Here is an 18,444-nt window from a genome sequence, read left to right on the forward strand (position 1 = left end):
AATTCAGTTGAGAGTCAGCGCTTGTCCTGTGTTCTTCTGTTCCTTGTACCTTTCTGTGAGCGCTGCACAGTCCCAAGTATGAATCAATAACAACTCGCTCAATTTTCTATTCTATACCATCTGTGCACTTTGTTGATGCGACGGCTGGTGACGATGAAGAACTATGGCTGAGCCCTTTGTAATGGGTTGGAAGCTTTAAACGACCCACTAGTTACGTAATTCGCATTGTGTTGCGCCCGGTAGTTATTTTCCTCTCCCACCATGCAATATAACATACGTTAACGAGAGAAAAAGAGAGAGGGAGAGGGAAATAACTTTTTTGAGACCCTGAGGAAATGGATGATGGGGGGCCTTACGGGCTTCCTTGGCAACCAATAGAAGTGCACTTGCGAGGAATCCACTACGCTATAAATCATCATAATTTTTGTTATAAGTACGACCGGGCGAAGAGCGATTCGTCGGGAAGCGCGTCAAAACAGAAATGGCGGCTACGACGTCATCATAACTTGTACCGGCTGCAACGGTTACGTAGGGGAATTAGGGGGGTCACCTCGGGTCACCTCCGAGGGTGTCAATGCACCAGGTGCGGCCTATAATGCTGGATCGCGCTCGCGAACTTCAAAATTCATGTAAAATACCTTCCAAGCTTTATTCGCTGTCGATATTTTGCAGATGGTACACGCACGTACACGGGAATCGATCCAGCAGGCTATCTCGGCTGCGAAATTTTGTGCCAGTACCCCTTTAAAGCTTCCAACCCATTACAAAGGCATCAGCCATAATTATTCATCGTCATCAGCCGTCGCATCAACAAAGTGCACATAATGCTTTACGGATTGTACCTCGCTTCTCCGCAGAATGACGAATAATGGCGTAGTGGGCGCTTCCCAACTTCACAAATATTATGATTTGGGGCATAGTGGGTACGTTGCTAGTGTACTTGTATTAGTAGCCACAAGAGAGCTAGTTTATAACTGGCTCTAGAAATGCCGCTCTTCCAGCTTTCGCTGTGACTGTGCTGCGCTTTCCGCGCAGGCCTGGCGTTTATTGTGAAGTACGGAAGCAGCCACTATGCCATTTTTCGTCGTTTTGCGGAGAACCGTGGTACCAGTTAAACACCTGTAAGGAATTATGTGCACTTTGTTGGTGTTGTGGCTGATAATGACAATGACGTTTATTTTTTCGAATCAGTACAGTGATTGATATGATTATACGATTGATACCATTTTTCAGTCATATTGAATCAATTGCAGAGTTCGTTAACGAAAATCACTTTGATGTTGTGTTCATTAATATTAATATGATGAGAATGACTCTCAAGGAAAAGCTTGATTTTTTCCTTATGGTAAATGGCCTAGTTAATCTAATTAATTTACCCACTAGAATAACTCAACATTCCTCATCTTTAATCGATATCTTTTTCAAAAACATAAATTATGCAAATGGTAAAGCAGGTAGGTGTTTTCGCGTATGATATCAGTGATCACCTACCTATATTTCTTTGTTGCAACATACATATACGTAGTAAGAGGCCCAAACTAACACATTTTGCCCAGAAAATTACAGAAGAAAGTTTATCTAGATTTCGTAGTCAAATAGAACGTACTTCTTGGGAGGAAGTGTTCAGGTGTTGTGACGCGAATAGGGCCTACGAAATCTTTCTTCGTATTCGTAAACCTATTGTGGTGACTAAAATGCTTTCCCACAAGACACCGAATGCTGGCCCGCAAAGCGGCAGCCAGACGGCCGCATCGGACCGCCCGGCGGAATTTCGAAGACCGTCCCCAGACCGCCGAAGCAGAAAAATCAGTCTGAAACAAAGGTGCTTCGGCACCACGCGTCTGGCCTGGAATGGGCGAAACACGGAAATTCCGCACCCCGGGCCGGTGTCGGATGACCGCGGAGCCAAGAGCGGCAGTTCGAGGAGAGCCACGCTCAAGCTCGGATCGGGCGGGCGCCAACAGGCCCGCAGGGACGAAGCGCTAGCGCAACTTTGCGCGAGGCCAAGCGTCGACCTTACCAACTCCACCGGTCCCAGCCGTCGTCGCCATTAATTGGGAGCATCAGACCACCACTCAAAAACCACGGAGCAACGGACATCGAACATCGCTGCATTGCGTCGGATGATGGACGATAATCTGTGAGCTATTGTTTTTGCATGCGCTGTCATATTCTTTAAATTTTGAAGTTTGATGTTCTCTGTAAATTGAGTTGCTTTATTCTTTTTTTTTCTGTCATTTGCTGTCTGTATGAATTATTTATGTTCATTATGAATTGTCAATTACACGTTTGAATTGTGTATTTGCGTATGGTCTCTCGTGTCCATTCTCTTCGCGTAGCACACCTACAGGCGTGACACAAAAGTACCTCACAAAAACTGGCGTTCGCGACAGGACTTTGCTCTTCTTAAGACCTTATAGAGCATCACCTTGTGGGTGTTTGTCGGCTGGGAATGGACTTCGATAGATTATTGGAACTTGGCAAAGAATTAGGCATATCGGGCCCAGACCTAATTAAGAACCTGGGTAGATGACGAGCGGGCGAAAGCAAGAGACCAGCGTACAGCTCTGCAGCTAAATAGGCAGAGGAGAGCTTTGCTAGAGCTCGCTTACAAGAAGACAGTTCTTGAGCTTAAGGTAAAGTTATATGAACAGCAGGCAAGATTAGCTCCCGCGGCTGTTAGTGATCCGTCAGCTAGCACTGTTTCGAGTTCTAGTTCGGCGCAGGGTTACCAAAGCCCACACAAGCTCATTCCCCCGTTCAACGAGGGAAGGGACGCGTTGGATGCGTATATTCAACGATTTGAGAGAGTGGCCAATAGTCAATGATGGCCAGCTGATAAATGGGCGTTATCTCTGAGTTTGTGCTTAACTGGAGAGGCACTGCGCGCAGCGAGTCGAATGGCGGCCGACGACGCCGTAGACTACGCTAAGCTGAAGCAAACCCTCCTACAGCGTTTTCATTATACCGAGGAAGGGTAGTATAGGACGAAGTTACGAAATTCGAGAGGTGAGAACTCCGAAACAGGGAGACAGTTTGCTGCTCGTCTTGCCGGATACTTCGACCACTAGCAGCAAATGGCGAAGACAGAGCGTACCTACGAGGACCTCCGGGATATTATCATATCGGAACAGTTTCTTCGGCAATGTCACGAGGAGCTGGCAGTATTTTTTAAAGAAAGAGGCTGCAGAGGTCTGGATAAGCTTGCAGAGACTGCAGACCATTACCTCGAAGCACAGGGTCTGATCAACCTTGGCAAAAGCAAAGAGGATAAGGAACCGGGAAAGTTTGCAGCACAGTCGAGAGTACCAGACCAGGGGCGTAGCCAAGGGGGGGGGGGGGGTTCAAACCCCCCCCCCCCGAAATTTTTCAGTTTTGCTAGCGTATATATACACGCACACATACAAACGAACGCACGAACATACATAAACTATGGTTGAACCCCCCCCCCCCTGAAAAAAATTTCTGGCTACGCCCCTGTACCAGACAGACAAAATGCAAAGGGAAAGATTCACTGTTTTCTTTGCAACAAGTTGGGGCATAGAGCGGCCGATTGTTGGTCAAGAACGAGACCAACTATTTCAAAGGGGCCCACGTGCTCGAAGTGTCGCAAGGGTGGTCACAAAGAACACGCCTGTCCTTATGACGCGGGCACAGGTGGCCAAGCCTCGTGTTGTATGACTGCTGAGAACAGCTTGACCGGTGTTGAGACAGAAGGCACCTCCCCCAGTGGCACTGCCATTGAGACGAACGATGAAAGGAGCACCAAACTGCCAGTGAACAGAATGCCAATGGCCGATGGCGTGCTTGAGGGACAAGCCGAATCCGTGCTGCGGTACACTGGATGTAATTCAGTTATAGTTAGGCAGTCATTGGTGTCAGAAGAGAACCTAACTGAAAAAAGCCATGTCATTACTTTACTAGACCGGTCGGTCATGCGTCTCCCTGAGGCTGAAGTAAACCTCAGCTCCCCATTTCTTGCCGGCAGAGTGAAGGTGACATGCATGGAGAATCCACTTTATGATGTGGTTGTGGGAAATGTCGAGGGTGCGCGAGATGCTTCTGCTCTTGACCCTGACTGGAAAAGACCGCATAATTCTTTGGAAATAGAGTGCACACTCCAAAGGAACGAGGTGGCTGGGCGCCACAACCAGCCGAACTCGACATTGGAGGGCACCTGCGATGCGGCTGGCCGCTGCCAAGAAAAGCAGCAACGAGGCCGCAGTCGAAGCGAAATATCCGATACCCTTCGCTATTCAAGACACAGTGCGAAAAAAAGTAGGAGAGATGATTCAACAAGAAATAATTGAGCGCTCGGATTCACTTTACGATTACCACAAACTACTGGTAAAAAAAAAGGGCGGAAGCCGACCACATGAGCCGGATGTAATCACTAAAACTGTTGTGTGTGTGTGTTCTTGTATGGTGTCGTGCGGCGGGTAGAACATCAGCTAACTCGTGCACAGTGCACGTGAACACTGATAAAAGCAGTGTGTTGAGCCACGACACAGTGCGAACAATGACTAAGTCCACATTAGCATTTGCAGGGCCTGTCAAATAATTCGACAGGCACTGCAAATGCTAATGTGGACCAGTGAACCTGGCAACCTCGAAATTTGGGAGATTGGTAAAGCAGGAGTAAGTGGGGGTGGAGAAAAAAGAAAATTGCCGTACGTTTTTGTCTCTCTGTTTCTCAAGGCTGCAGAAACGCCATACACAGCAGCTCCAAATGATTGCCAATAATTTTGTAGACGTCAGCGATCATACTAGTACTCGCAATTACACGGCGCATGCACGAATGAGTAATTAAGGAACAAAATGTGCTGTGTCCATGACAGCTAGTACCAATGGCCTCTTCTAAATCTCATTACGCTTTACCACAGGACACCATCAGGAAATTTGAGAACCACTATACTTTTTTATTGCAATAGCAATTATATGGACACTCTCGACGGGTTTTTGCCGTCATGTCCCGTATAAAGTCCGAATTGATAACATCCCCCCACCGCGCATAGTATGTCTACAGCGGGTAAATGCGTGCGAGTGCGGGAGACGAGCGCGGCTGAAGCAGAGATCAAACGAGCCGGCCCATCTCCGTCACTCGGAAGGCGCATGCGATAACACATCCGCTCGGGAGGCCTGCCCTCGAAGCAGAGAGGAAACGCCCCGCCCGACTTGAACGAGCATGAAAAGACGCCAAGGGGGAGGGGGGATGTCGCTCGAGCAGCAGCGCTGAACTTTGATTCTAAGGGCGCGGTCGCGATCACTGGCGCGCGCGCTTTCTCGGCAGCCATCAGCGGGCGGCTCGTATACCCTTCTACGTGCGTGGTCTGCGCATCTGTATTGGATGACGATGACCACACTGCAAATGACCAACGAGGCCCTCATTTCTCGCTAAAATTTACGCAACGGAGAAAACCTTGAAGCTGGTCGGGCATTTTGGCACAGCGTGGCGCAATTTCAACAAATTTCACGGTTTTGGCTCAGCTTGGCGCAAAAATACGGAATCGTATCAAATTGGTGCAATTGGCGCAGCTGTTGCACCCTTGTAATAAGAAACGAAGTACTACAAAGGGAATGCACAAAAATGGTGTCAGTGCCTAGCAGCACTGCCACACAGACACAGCATGACAACAGCTTCGGTTTGTGAAATAGATTTTTTTTCATTTTAATTAAACACAATGAGAGAGCTGACAATCATTATATGTACAGAAATGCAAACACAGGCATGAAAGGAGCCGCTTGGCTCCTCGCACATGGCATAAGAGAGGGCACACAACCTAGACACCCACCGCTCACCCGATGAACTCAACATACACAGTTTCCAACAGAAATAAACAAACAACACACAAACGGACATATGACTATGTTGCATCCCTTGCAGATGTTGATGTGGCTCCCTGCCACCATGACTGATGATCATCCTCCTCCACCAGGATCACAGAATATAAATCTGGAGCATCGATCAAGTGCTTACTGCAGCACCAATGCCAAGCAGATGTGTGGGCCTGCGAACTTGGTCTGCTTGGCGAAAGAAAAACTGAAAAAGCAGCAGCACAAACGAACAAAAAAAAGTCCTCATGATCATGTGGCTTCCTGAAAATGAAGCACAGAGCACAAAAAAACACGCACGATTGAAAAGTTCACCTAGCTGCAAAAATTCAGTTGTACAGTTCCTGTGGTCCACTCTTCTGCAATGACTAACTCCCACAAGGAACCGCACCTGCGAGAGGCGACACAGTTGACTTCCTTCAAATTCACCAAGGCAAAGCATGGCCATGCTTGCAGCACTCACACTTGCAGTGGAAAACTTGCGATGAACACAGTTATTCTGGCAAAAATCTTCGCTAAACAGCAACCTAGGAGCAAAATCACTAGCCTTGTCAACACTGGATTGTCCGTCCCGACAAAGTGAGGTTTCTGGCATATTTATCGGGGACACCAGCGCCAGACATGATGTGAACTGCAGCTCATGGCTACGGCACCACACACGTCCATGTAACGTCGAATCATCCCCGCTGGGACATTTTAATACTGTGAGTGGGAAAGATCAATTCAGCTGCCGGGCTATGGTGCATACGTATTGAAAGGCAGGATCAGCCAGAAGAGGCCGACACGGCTAGGACGATGAAGCAGGGACACTGTTTCGGGCTCGGTTCCACTCGATGGCCTGTTGGGCCTCGGTCGTGACGCGCGACGTCTTGAAGAGGACGGGACAGTCGACCGACAAGCAGACGCTGCCGGCCTGGAAGCCCATGCAACTGTGGCACACCGTCTGCAGCTCGAGCAGTGCCTTCTGAACGCGCTGCACCTTGCCACCGAGGATGAGCGCTGCATAGCCGGGGTCAGCCTCGCACGAAGGCACACAGCTGCCGCGACTCTGCTTGTCCGCCGCAAGCCAGGCACAGCTGGTTCACCACCACGTAGGCAGCCATTGTGCCTGGACGAGGGGTAGACACAAAGCGAGGCCTTGGAAGCTCCTCATACCTGTAACAAAGAACAGCGTTCATGTTCATGTTCTGTGCACTGGGGTAGTGCATTTTATCAATCACTCAGTTTATGCTTAAAATTGTGACTTATTCTTTATCCTAATGATCCACTGAAATTATGCGAGCAAAAAACGGGCAAACGACAGTATTCGCTTCTCTGTCTTGCTTGCTTAAAGGGCCTCTCACAAGGCCACATAGCAAATTTTAGTTAGACGCTGGACGTTGTTGTGTGCCGAGTGAAGAGCATTATGCCGCAAAAATTTTTCAAATTGTTTCGTTACGAGCTGAGAAAAACAATAATTTGTAGTGGTGTGAAACCACGATGCGAGGAGGCGAGTTTCAAACCCTTGCCACTCGCCTCGTGTAGCCTTCGCAAGCCAAATCCCTTCCCTGCCCTCTTCGGCAGCGGAGGTGGAGGATCACCTGACACATACGCATGAACACATCAGGCGCATGCATGGTCACGTGTGCATGACGTGCCCGAGCCAGCCCGAGCACGCGAGCGGCATTGCACGGCCGCTACCTTTATTTTTTATGTAGCAGCTGTGGGCCTTGTGTCGGCATTCTCTGTGGTGTACTGCCTGTTTCTGTGGGATGGGCATGAAAGTTGCGACACTTGTACGAGCACGAGAGTGGCGGTGTCATGAGCCAGTGCCGCATGAACATTTAGGTAGACCCAGGAGACTAAATGAGCCTAATGAGTGCTCGAACGCGCCAGAACAATACTTTCATTTCCAGGGCTGGCGTCTGCTCGATGTGCTAACCGCGGGGGCACGAACGCATGCGAAACGGAGGCACATTAGCACCGCATCTCGCTGCAATTCACGGGAAATAAATGAAAAAGAAGCACACATTCCCTTTGTGTGTCTCCTTATTTCTCTTAAGTTTTATTCATCTATTCAAGCAACCACTTACACAAACTACACATGCAATGTCAAATAATTATCGCAGTGTCACGTGCTACTGTTGGCGATGTCAGAGCACAGTCGTCTACATAGAGGACCGATGTCACAGCACTACCGTCTACGTATGGCCATTCCATCGTGTACGTCATCCCCTCATTCTCTGGGCGCGCGCCCGTGAGAAGGCGGGCAAGCAGCGTTCAGCTTGAAATTTGACCCATTTCCGCGACACGTAGTGTTGCGAATTTTGGCAGACGTGATCGTGAACGTCCTGTGTATGCATTGCGCTCGTCAGCTCAAAATTGTCAAGCCTGTTAGGGGCCCTTTAATAAAGAATGAAGGAAACCACAGACTCGGCAACAATGGCATGACTAAGTCTACATCTTGTGGCCACTAGAGCAATGATCACACATTTACTTTGCCCTTCAGGCTAGCAGGACAAGTGGTGAAGTAAACACCATCACTGTCGTTGGACTTGTCAACTGTGGCGGCAGGAATTTGATAGATTTCATACACACATGCTATGGGAGCATGGAGAGCCCACAACACTTTGGTGAAGTAGTCATGAATGCAAATGGTCATAAGGCCACATTAATACCTTGTTGAGCTGCCTTTTTATATCACAGAAAAATAATTTTAGATGCAAAAGTAGACAAACACACGAGTACAATGCAGACAACAGACTAGCACTTTGCCAACAGTCGTTTGTTGATGTCACACTCACCAACACTTTATACACTTCATTCTTGCGCATCAGCATCTTCACAAAAGTGGTAAGGTGCGTGACAATTGCAACACACAGCCCCAAAAGTTGAATAGCACCCTGCCTAAAACAATATCCTAAGGCATCTTCAAACCGAAGCTTCACACATTCAAAGTGAGTCATTCATCCCGCCAAAGAATGCTTCCAAAGCGAGCAGTGGGGACCATCTTTTACTGCTGCATAAAATCTTGGCTTTTCGGAAACGCAGTGACGGTCAAACCAATTTAGCATTTGGAGCAATTATTGGAGCAGAAAAAAATGCTGTTAGGAGCACATTTGGAACAGAATGGTGCTTTGGAGTAGTTTCAGAGCAGGAATAATAGTAATTTGGGGCAGTTTTGAAGCAGAACAAAATGGTGTTTGGGATCATTTTAAGCAGTGTGTGCGATTACTTGAGGTCATTTAGAGCATCTGTAGAACAGCATTTCACACACAGAATGCCATGTGCTGACTTCATTGTTATTTACAAGAAGTGTAGTGTGGTGAGGCATTAGTGACAAAGGCGAACATGACGTGTACGGTTTCTGCATGCGACAGGTGTCAAAATGTCATTCCGAAGGAAACCTAACCAAGCCTGCTACTCACAGCCCCCTAAACATTTAAAAATGGCTGCGAACTAGAACTTATGAGCGCATTACCCTGTCTCCGGCCCAACAATGTATGCCTAATTCTAAATTAGGCTATGTGTTCACCCAGTGCACCAACTAGCCCAAATGAGAGCTTTACTGCCTAATTCTCCATTGCTTGTCTTATCAAATATTATTAGGTGGACAAATATTTGTACGCGTACAGCACCCGCGGGAGCAGTCATATTCAATTAGGTAATGAATACCGACTAGACAACGTATCGCGACCCCGCAGACCATATCGGGAGGCTTCATCCAATACATATTCTTTATTCCTGGGAAGCTTACTTGAGATAGACTGGATTCCACGAAGGGCGTTTTAACCATTAGCGTGTGCTCGAAACTAATGCCAATCCAAACCCTTTACCTGCCATTAAATTGCAAAACTAATTGACTTAGGCATCCTGCACTGCGTTTTCTGCATTCAGCATTATTAAAGCTCATCACACATGAGTGAAAAATTGAAAAGTTATGCAAGCTGGGAGCCAGTTGTCTGCAGCAGGTTGCTGATTGACGATGATGCTTGCTGTTTGAACGAAGTTTTATAACGGCCCATGAGTACGGTCACGCGTTTGCGCAGCTCGTGGCGCGTTGGTGTCTTCATGACTCCTCCTTTATGCACACTAGTTCACAGCAGCACCGCATCAGTATTGTAATCAAAAGACTAGGCTTATGCAAATAGTAAATTTTAGGTTCGAAGCGAATTTGAATAATATATATCATACATTATAGAGAAAAATGAGCATATTTGTCATGACCCAACTAACCCGCACAATATTTTTTTAAAATTGAAACAAGGTATGTGCAAATGCCATTCTTCTTGGTCAAAGGGAAGTGGAAGCAACTTTGAGTAGTAGCAGGATTTGACTTTCAGTAGAACGCAAGTGATAACCAGTAAAACATGTTACGTTTTAAAATTTACTATACTTGGAGCATATAAGCCGATATAACAAGCTTTCAAACTTCAAAAATGATGAATGGATGTGAGGGTAATATGTTCATTTAACCTTGAAGTGGGGCTTCGCGGCAGTGTGGATATTCCCTGGAAAGGTGTATTCACGGTACAGCACCCCTCCACTGCAGTGAAACCACCTTTACGGGAGGGGGGGGGGGGGGGGCTGCAAGCGGATTAATATACACCTATTCGTTCATTTCCAATACTTCGAAATTTCCAATAATTTAAATTCGAGTTGAAGCAAATTCGAACACTGTAATATTCGTTCGAATATTCAAAGTGCTCGAATATTGACACAAGTCTACATAGGACATAACAAGCGCATCGGCGTGCGTGAGTGGCATTGTGCTGTGCCAGCTGCGGGCAACGCTGGCAGTCAGGTTTAGCGGTACTAAGGTCCTTAGATTTCTCACTTAAAAATCTAGGACTTCAAGCGGTACGATCGGCATGTATAAGAACATTCCGTAGCACAAGTAGCATGCCATGACCTTGTTTTTTTTCTTTTTTTGCAGGGAAACTGCCACAGATCTATCTGTGTAAAGACGCCACTTGCAAAGAGCAGTGCTATGTATTAACACGTTCACTGCGTCACGGGTCACCAGTGGGTCACGGCCTGTGCTCCACCTCTGCGGCTGCGAGGTTACATGTATTTCTCTGCTTGCTGATGCGATAACTTTATGACACTTGAATGCAGAGGTATGATTTTTGTTGCATGAGGATACACATGCCCCGAAGAATACTTCTGTGATGTTAAAGGGGTCATGAACCACTTTTCCAAGTAATGATCTAATGACCTCCGTATCGGAGTTTACTGCATCCCGAATTGATTGCCGCAAAGATTTCTCGAATCCGTCAAGAATAAGCGGAGTTACGGGGTTTGTCGCACGCTCTCAGTGCTTTCTTTCTTTCCTCGTGCCGACGAGCGCACTAGAAGCTACACAGGGAGGGATGGCACGGGGGAAAGAAGTTACGTCAGCGCGCATCATAAAACGTGATCGCTCTCCCGCTGTGATTTGCGTGCGCAAGTGCGGCTACCGTGTACTGAGGAGTGCGGCACCGGCAAGTGGAGGCACCTCGTGGCAAGAAGCGCATCTGATCCGAACGTCGCTCTCGATTTATGTCGGCTATCGGCCAATGAGGATGCTATGTCTTATGCGATGTGAACAGGCAGATCGCGACGTCAACGGGCAGACGCCCCGCCCACCGACGAGAGTGAGAACCGGCCTCTGTTTGAAAAGAGGGCGCCTGAGAAAACAGCAACTTCGCGTTCCGCTTGTAGCCTTTATGCGGCGCGAACGACTGCAATATTTGGCTGAGCAGTTCATAGCCGTGTCAGCTTTCCGCAGGATGCATTTTTTCAACAAGCCAAGGGGTGCTTCATGACCCCTTTAAAGGCTGTGACGCACCGGTGACCAACGACGCACTCAATAACAATCTTTTTCTGCTGTGTGCTGCGTGACTCACCGGTGACCCACGTGCGACAGCTCTGAATCTTGTGCTGCCATCTGAAGTTCGAAATTGCAACAAATATATATTGCATATTGCATTGGACGTGAGGTGGCGCGATTGTTTCCAAGGAGGCGATAAATCTACCCAATAAATATTTCTATCACGAAAACTCACTTCATGTGTTTGTTTGTGGTAAGCACTTTGTGTTTAAACATAGATTCACGCGAAGAAGGCGGAAAACAGCTTTGCATCTTTCAAATAAACATGCCAAACCCGCGCTGCAAAGGTGGCAGCGCCATCCCGCTGGAGCAAAAGAAACAGGCGTAGCCGCGTGTCCCACCAGTGGGTCATGACACACCTGGGGGACATGCGCGATGGCCCACTGGTGGGTCACTCTGCACCTAAAACCAGACCGAAAAAAAAAAGCGTGCCGCAGTGAACGTGTTAAGCGGTAGTCACGCGCTACTTTAAAATGTGCCTAGCAGCTCCAAAAATTTTAGGTCGTTTGTCTAGGTATTACCACGAGTTCCCCATGAAGAGCAATGACCTGCGAGACTAAACAGGACAACACGTCAAACCATAAATATAGTGGAACCCCGATTATACGACTTTGAGGGGACCACGCAAAACCGTTGTATAATCCGGGCGTCCTATAATCGAAAAACTAAAAATATTAACAGTGGCAGTCAACTTTGCCCAAAAAAGGGGAACAGACCGCCTCAATAGCCCGTGACGTGACCCTGAGGTTCTCCAAGGAAGATAGATTAAATTATTTTTGAAAATCGCAGCTAATGGCAGCATTACTTAGTTAAATGAGGTGTGAGCGAGTCGTTATCCTAAAACAAAACAAACAAAAAAACGATTAAAACATCGAATCCAACGCGCATCTTTCTCCCGATAAATTGAGTCTGAAAAGTGCCTGCACGTGAAAACAAAACCGAAACCGCTTCGGCAACAGCCTCCCGTCAGAAGAGTCAGACATAGTGTCATCGCCATCACATAATGGCGACGGAGCACGAGTTTGCGTAGGATCCTTTCGTGTGTGTCTGAGCTGTGCACATCACATTTGTTCCCTTGTGAAGTGAAACTGGTGATTTCCCGCTGTTATTATGAACGTTCACGTCAAGCGAAAGTTATTTTCTGTGAAAATAGCTGCGTCGCATCCTTTTTTTCATGCTCAAGGCTTGTGACTGCGAGTGCCGCAAACAAAGGCAGATCGGCTGTATTTCGACCAGGAAAAGTTTCCATGGACTGAGAACATGAAAATACCGGATCTCAAAGATGAGCTTTACGGCCAGTTGGAGCTTCTCCGTGTACTAGATAGAGCTTGTCTAGTTAATGACCCTGGATACGCATGCGATCAAGGCGTATCCTGAAGTGACCTTAAAAGCCAGGAAAACTGGATCACAAAAGCGCATGAACTGCCTGGATAATAAATTTTACATTCTCAGAAGGCGTGCTGTCTCACTCTCTACTTTTCTAATCTACAACTTAGGGGTACATAAGTTCTTATTTTGCACTCACGAATATTTCGTCGGTGTCCGATACGAATAAAGAAGGTGAGGTTTTCTCTCGGACGGAATCGAAAAGTCGTCGTAAGATGCGGGGTCGGCGTAAAATTACGTCGTATAACCAAGGCTTTAAATGCATTATTTCTATGGGGGTTTTGCCAGGACCAAACCAATTCGTCGCAAAACCGGGGGACGTATAATCGAGGTTCCACTGTAGCGGAGGCCACAGGTATACCCGGTGGCGCTGATGCACTTTATATGAATGCTTTAATGAGGAAAAGCGCATTGGTGGAAAGAGGGATAGGTAGCCGATCTGCCACAATTTCAAAAAACTCTCTAGGTTTTTCAGGCCATACGATGAACATTGTGGGCATATAACGCTCACTTGATGCATGAAAGACCAAAACAATGAATTTTAGCACAGCTGGCGCAACTTCTAACGGGATTGGTGCAGCGAGGCGCAGACATGTTGCATTGTAGCAAAATGGTGCAGTTGAACCACCACTGGAAACGCAGCTCACACCCGCATGCAGGAACAACAAAGAGTGCATAAAAAGTTGGCGAGTGTGGCAGCCATGAACATCTTGGAGCAAAGCTCCATTCTGTCATCTAACTTGTAGTACTCAAGTGCTTTGTCTATTACTGCACCTAAAGTTCTACGATAGGCAAAGCCAACTAGACCAACAATCAGTGTGTCAGTGAGCAAGTGTCCGCACAATATTCCACTGAACACACACACTTTATTCTCAGTCTCCCCCGCTGCCCCATCGTAGTGATGATGATGGCTCTACCACAAGTGGTGCCATCTCTCGGCCTTTCAGTTGTCACATGGCCACAAAATCCTTGCATGTGTTATTCAAGCACAGATGTCACCTTAATGAAAAGGAACACGTGGGCGTGCGGCATTTAGCCTGGACGCCCACATGTGGCACAGCACAGTGCAAGATGTAAAACGAAAAGGAAAGGTCGATGCCATTGTTTCAATTGCCTGCACTTGTTGTTTCCAATATTTGCTACGCTTCCGAAGCTGTGATGGCAACTATTTTTATCTGCGACAAGCCTTGTTTGCTGAAATGTTCCAATTAAACATTGACATCAAAAAGAAAATGCAAAAGACAAACACATTAATGATGGCAGTGAAGGCAGTAGAAGGAACGGCACCGCTCTCTCCTTTTCTTTTCCCGTTGCCATTGTGGCATGCCCCATGGGGCTATCTGCCATGCGCTCGTGTGTTCGCGTTCATAAAGATGATGACTGTATACATGCCCTTTAGGTAACTTGCACAGACTGTGGCACCAAAATTCACCCCTAGGTGGCACTGTGAATAACGCTATGGCAGACAAGTCCACACTCACCACTGAAGGCAATCAGCACCAAGCAGGCGAAGGACACGGTTGAGAGCAGGACCAATGACACGTGCCACGTAGTAGTGGGCGTTGAGGCGTAGCTGCCCAGACAGCAGCTCAAGAGGCGACCGCACGAGCTCAATCAAACGCTGGCCTGGGTGTCCGTAAACCACCACATAGGGAACCCGTTCTCCTACAAGAGGTTCAGCACGGGGGTCACGTCGCAGCTGGCGCCTGCAATGGCCGAAATACAGCACAGAGTCATTTGTAGAGGGTGAGTGATTAGAAGTTTTCGTTATCATCATTAAATAAACTTGATCACAGTGTAGTCAATTGTGCATCGTACATTTCTCCACTATTGTGCAAATCAATCCTTATAAATACAGAGGAATTGTGATTATATGACTTTGAGGGGACTACGCAAAACCGTCGTGTAATTTAAGCATTGCTAATCGAAAAACTAAGAATAAAGGCAGTGACACACAGTCTTTCCCTTAACCCTTTGAGGGTCGAATTTTTTCGCGAAATCCAGTTCAAAAATGTGTAATTTTTTTATTGCTGAAATAAATTCTTCAGACGATTCTATTTAAGAAAAAAATTGTCTAAATATTTTTTTCGTGACCGTAAAGGAAAAAAAATCAGTTTTGTTGCTACATACATATGGTTTATTCGTAGTAAAATCAAGCAGAATCCTAAAAAAAAAACTTCACAGTTTTTTATGAATAAAAATTATGCATTGTATTAAACATAGCTCACAAACATGCAAAAATAAGCGCACCAGAGTAACGTTTCCGGTTAAAAAACGCTCGTGCTCTAACACTAAAAACTTTTCAGCGTGTGAAGTCTTTACATGGCTCCCCGCGCACGCGTTTCAGATGTCGCTCCTTGGTCGTCATCATTGAACTGTCAAAAATTCCTGTCTGAGAAATGAAATCCAATGAATCAGATTCTTATCGGCAACTGAATATCCGCATCGGAAGAATCGCTGCTCGATCACCGGCAGCAGCGCAACCGACGCGCGTCCATAGCGTGAGCGAACTCGTTATCGAGTGAAAATCATTAAATAAACTTGATCACAGTGTAGTCAATAAATGAGAGAGTAACAAGCGGTCAACCTTTGAGAGATAGAAACCAACGCACATTTGCGGGCGCAAGAAGCGAAACCACCCGAAGGACGAAACCGAAACGAGCCACCGCGTGCGCGCGTTCTGATGCGAGACTACAAGCCGCCGCGCCTATTTGGAAAGAAACAAAAAAAGCGGAGAAATGGCGCATTAAAAAATTCCGTATTCCCGAAGCGTGGCAAATCCAACAAGAGAAAAGGGAGAGGCGTGCGTTTGAAACCAAACCGCGCCGCGGGCGCTCTCGGTTGCGCAAGCGATAGCCGGCGCGCGGCGCGCCATTTTGCGAAGCATAAAAAAAGCAACAACGGAGAGACATCGGCGCATGAAAAAAATTCCACGTATTCCCGAAGCGTGGCAGCACATGCCAAGCAAGAGAAAGCATCGAAAAAGCCGCGCACTTTAAACCAGCTGCACCGCGAACGCGCTCGGATGGGCAAGCGATAGGCGGCGCGCCGTTTTGGGAAGCGAAAAAAAAATACAACGGAGAGACATCGGCGCGTGAGAAAAATTCCACATATTCCCGAAGTGTTGAAGCACAGGCCAAACAAGAGAAATGATCGAAAAAGGCGCGCGTTTTAAAAATAAACGCTATGCCGTACATGTACGACGAAAACCCTTTGGTACCAGGAAGCTTCTGCCGTACATGTACGGCGAAAACCCTGAAGGGGTTAAAAACCAGCCCTGACCACCTGAATAAACCCAGTGCACGAACCTGCACTGCTACAAAGAAAGTACTGCATTTACTCGAACCTAGGCCAATGTTTTTTTCGAAAAAACGATGTGCAAAAGTGGGGGGGGGGGTCGGCTTAGACTCAAGTACAATGATTAAGTCTTTTTGTCCTTGCGAATTTCGGGGGTCGGCTTAGAATCGGGGCGGGCCTAGATTCGAGTAAATACGGTAGGTTAATTTTTTTTTTAGTGCAAGCCAGACACTCAATTGGAGCAGGTGTGAGTAAATCTTTATTCTCACCTTAACAAAGAATCTAATCTGATACGCATCTTGTGTGTGATAAAACAGGTTCAAAAATTGCCTGCACGTTAGAATCTAAAACTTAACAGAAACCACATTGGCAACGGCTTCCCCTCAAAGGGGTCAGACACAGTGAGTTCGCATGGAGGAAACGCTTTCCTTCCTCCATGAGAGTTTGCGTTAGATGATTTCAAATGTGGCTGTAACCTCATGTCAAGGAAAAGTCATTTTGCATGCTGAAGATAGCTGCGTCACATCCTTTTTACATGCTCAAGGCTCGTGAGCGTGCAGAGCACAAAGAAAAGGAGACGGTCGGCTGCATGTCAACGAGGAAAAGTTTCCACGGGCCGAAAATGGGAAAATATCCAAACCTCGAAAACAAGTTTGATGACTACCTTAGTTACTCCGTGTAGACTGAGCTGGTCCAGATAATGGCCCTGGAATACACAGGCAATCGAGGTGTATCCAGAAGCAATCTTAAGGAGGGACGCGGCGCTTGAAAACCAAAAAATCGCGAAAAAGTCGATTTTTGAAAAACCACATTTTTGGGTTGTATGTCTCATAAACTACCTATTCTGTAATTATCAGCATCTAATTCAACCGCAAAGTGGAAAAAAAGTGCTATTTTCAAGGCCGCCGGGGCGTCCAAAACACGCGCAAATCGCGAAATCAAACCAAACTTCGCGCGCGCTGCCATTCCCAGACCATGCGGTCGTCCCGCGCCATCTTGGTGTTGTTTTGACCGTGAATTCTTTTCTCGCATTTGCCGCCTTGCAAAATGGCGTCGGCGGCACGGTTGAGACGCTATTGGCGTTTTCCCATGATGCGATGCAGAGCACTGATTGGCTAGAGCAGCGCATTCATATCTCGCGGGAGAAAGCGCACCCGCCATTGGCTGCTGCGCAGCAGCGGAGACGGTCGTTCCCGTCGATGGCGCGTCCAGCGCGCTTGCCATGTTGTCAGTTCTCTGCACCGTACGCCTGGATAGACGTCTGCTTACGAGCCGCTCTTCACCTTGCGCGATCTTTTCGAATCATTTTCGCTTCTTTTTTTCTTTTTGCACTACTTCTGTGCCCTTCATCTTTGTTGTTGCGGGCGATGACGGCAATGAAGACGAAAACAGTGCGGAGGTCCGGTGCGCGGAGGCGCGCTTTGTGGCTTGTACGAGCATCGAAATTCTGCGATTCTGCTGCGGGTGCCGACTGCGTAGACGCTTGCAGCGGCGGAACTGTGCTGTAGGCTGTCGCCAGTCGAGAATCCGACACATCGAGTGTGGCTGGAGCCGCAAATGCACCAAGTGTTTCAGAGATCATCGCACGCGGAACGTACTCCGTATCGGTGTCATCGAGCGTGACACCGAGTGTTTGTGAGATCGCCGGACCCAGCACTTCGCCGGAATTGGTGCCATCGAGCATGAGTGGACCGTCGCTCCATCTGCGGATGCGTTTCCTAACGAAGGAAGAAATCGATGCGAATGCGAAACGTCGTGACGCAGGCTCGCGCTGAACTGGAGACACAAAATGCATCAGTCATTCCACTCTATTTTGTGGTCCCTGATGCCGAAAGAACAGCACTACATGAAGCGGTGCTGCATTACAATGCCGGCTGCTGCAAAGCAACCCTAGTGATATCGGACTTCATTGGACTTCAACCAGGTCACCTGGCCATCCAGCGAGCTCGTGAAAAAAATGCTTTACGCGTAAAAAAAAATTCCAAACGACACCTAGAGAAGATGGAGGGAAGACAAAAGAGGCAAAGAGTGCACAAGGACATTTCAAGCTACTCTGCAGGAGCTTTTTGAGAAAAACA

The 18,444-nt window shown here is 47.4% G+C and overlaps 1 protein-coding gene across 1 annotated transcript; it reads right to left on the minus strand.

Moving 5' to 3' along the window:
• Positions 1–5,643: 5,643 nt before the first annotated feature.
• On the minus strand, positions 5,644–14,877 carry LOC119397256 (uncharacterized). The gene is made up of 2 exons (XM_037664686.2): positions 14,551–14,877; positions 5,644–6,987 (listed from the first exon to the last, which is right to left on the minus strand). Exons 1-2 carry the CDS (start codon positions 14,844–14,846, stop codon positions 6,846–6,848), a joined length of 438 nt encoding a protein of 145 aa, XP_037520614.2. The 5' UTR covers positions 14,847–14,877; the 3' UTR covers positions 5,644–6,845.
• Positions 14,878–18,444: the final 3,567 nt, after the last annotated feature.

This window comes from Rhipicephalus sanguineus, chromosome 6 (genome assembly GCF_013339695.2).
Source record: "Rhipicephalus sanguineus isolate Rsan-2018 chromosome 6, BIME_Rsan_1.4, whole genome shotgun sequence".
Taxonomy (NCBI): domain Eukaryota; kingdom Metazoa; phylum Arthropoda; class Arachnida; order Ixodida; family Ixodidae; genus Rhipicephalus; species Rhipicephalus sanguineus.

Coding starts and splice junctions, on each gene's coding strand:
- LOC119397256 (XM_037664686.2), bottom strand. CDS start 14,846: ATGATGATAACGAAAACTTCTAATCACTCACCCTCTACAAATGACTCT. Junction 6,988..14,550: donor GGTGCTGATTGCCTTCAGTG/GTGAGTGTGGAC, acceptor TCTTTGTTACAG/GTATGAGGAGCTTCCAAGGC.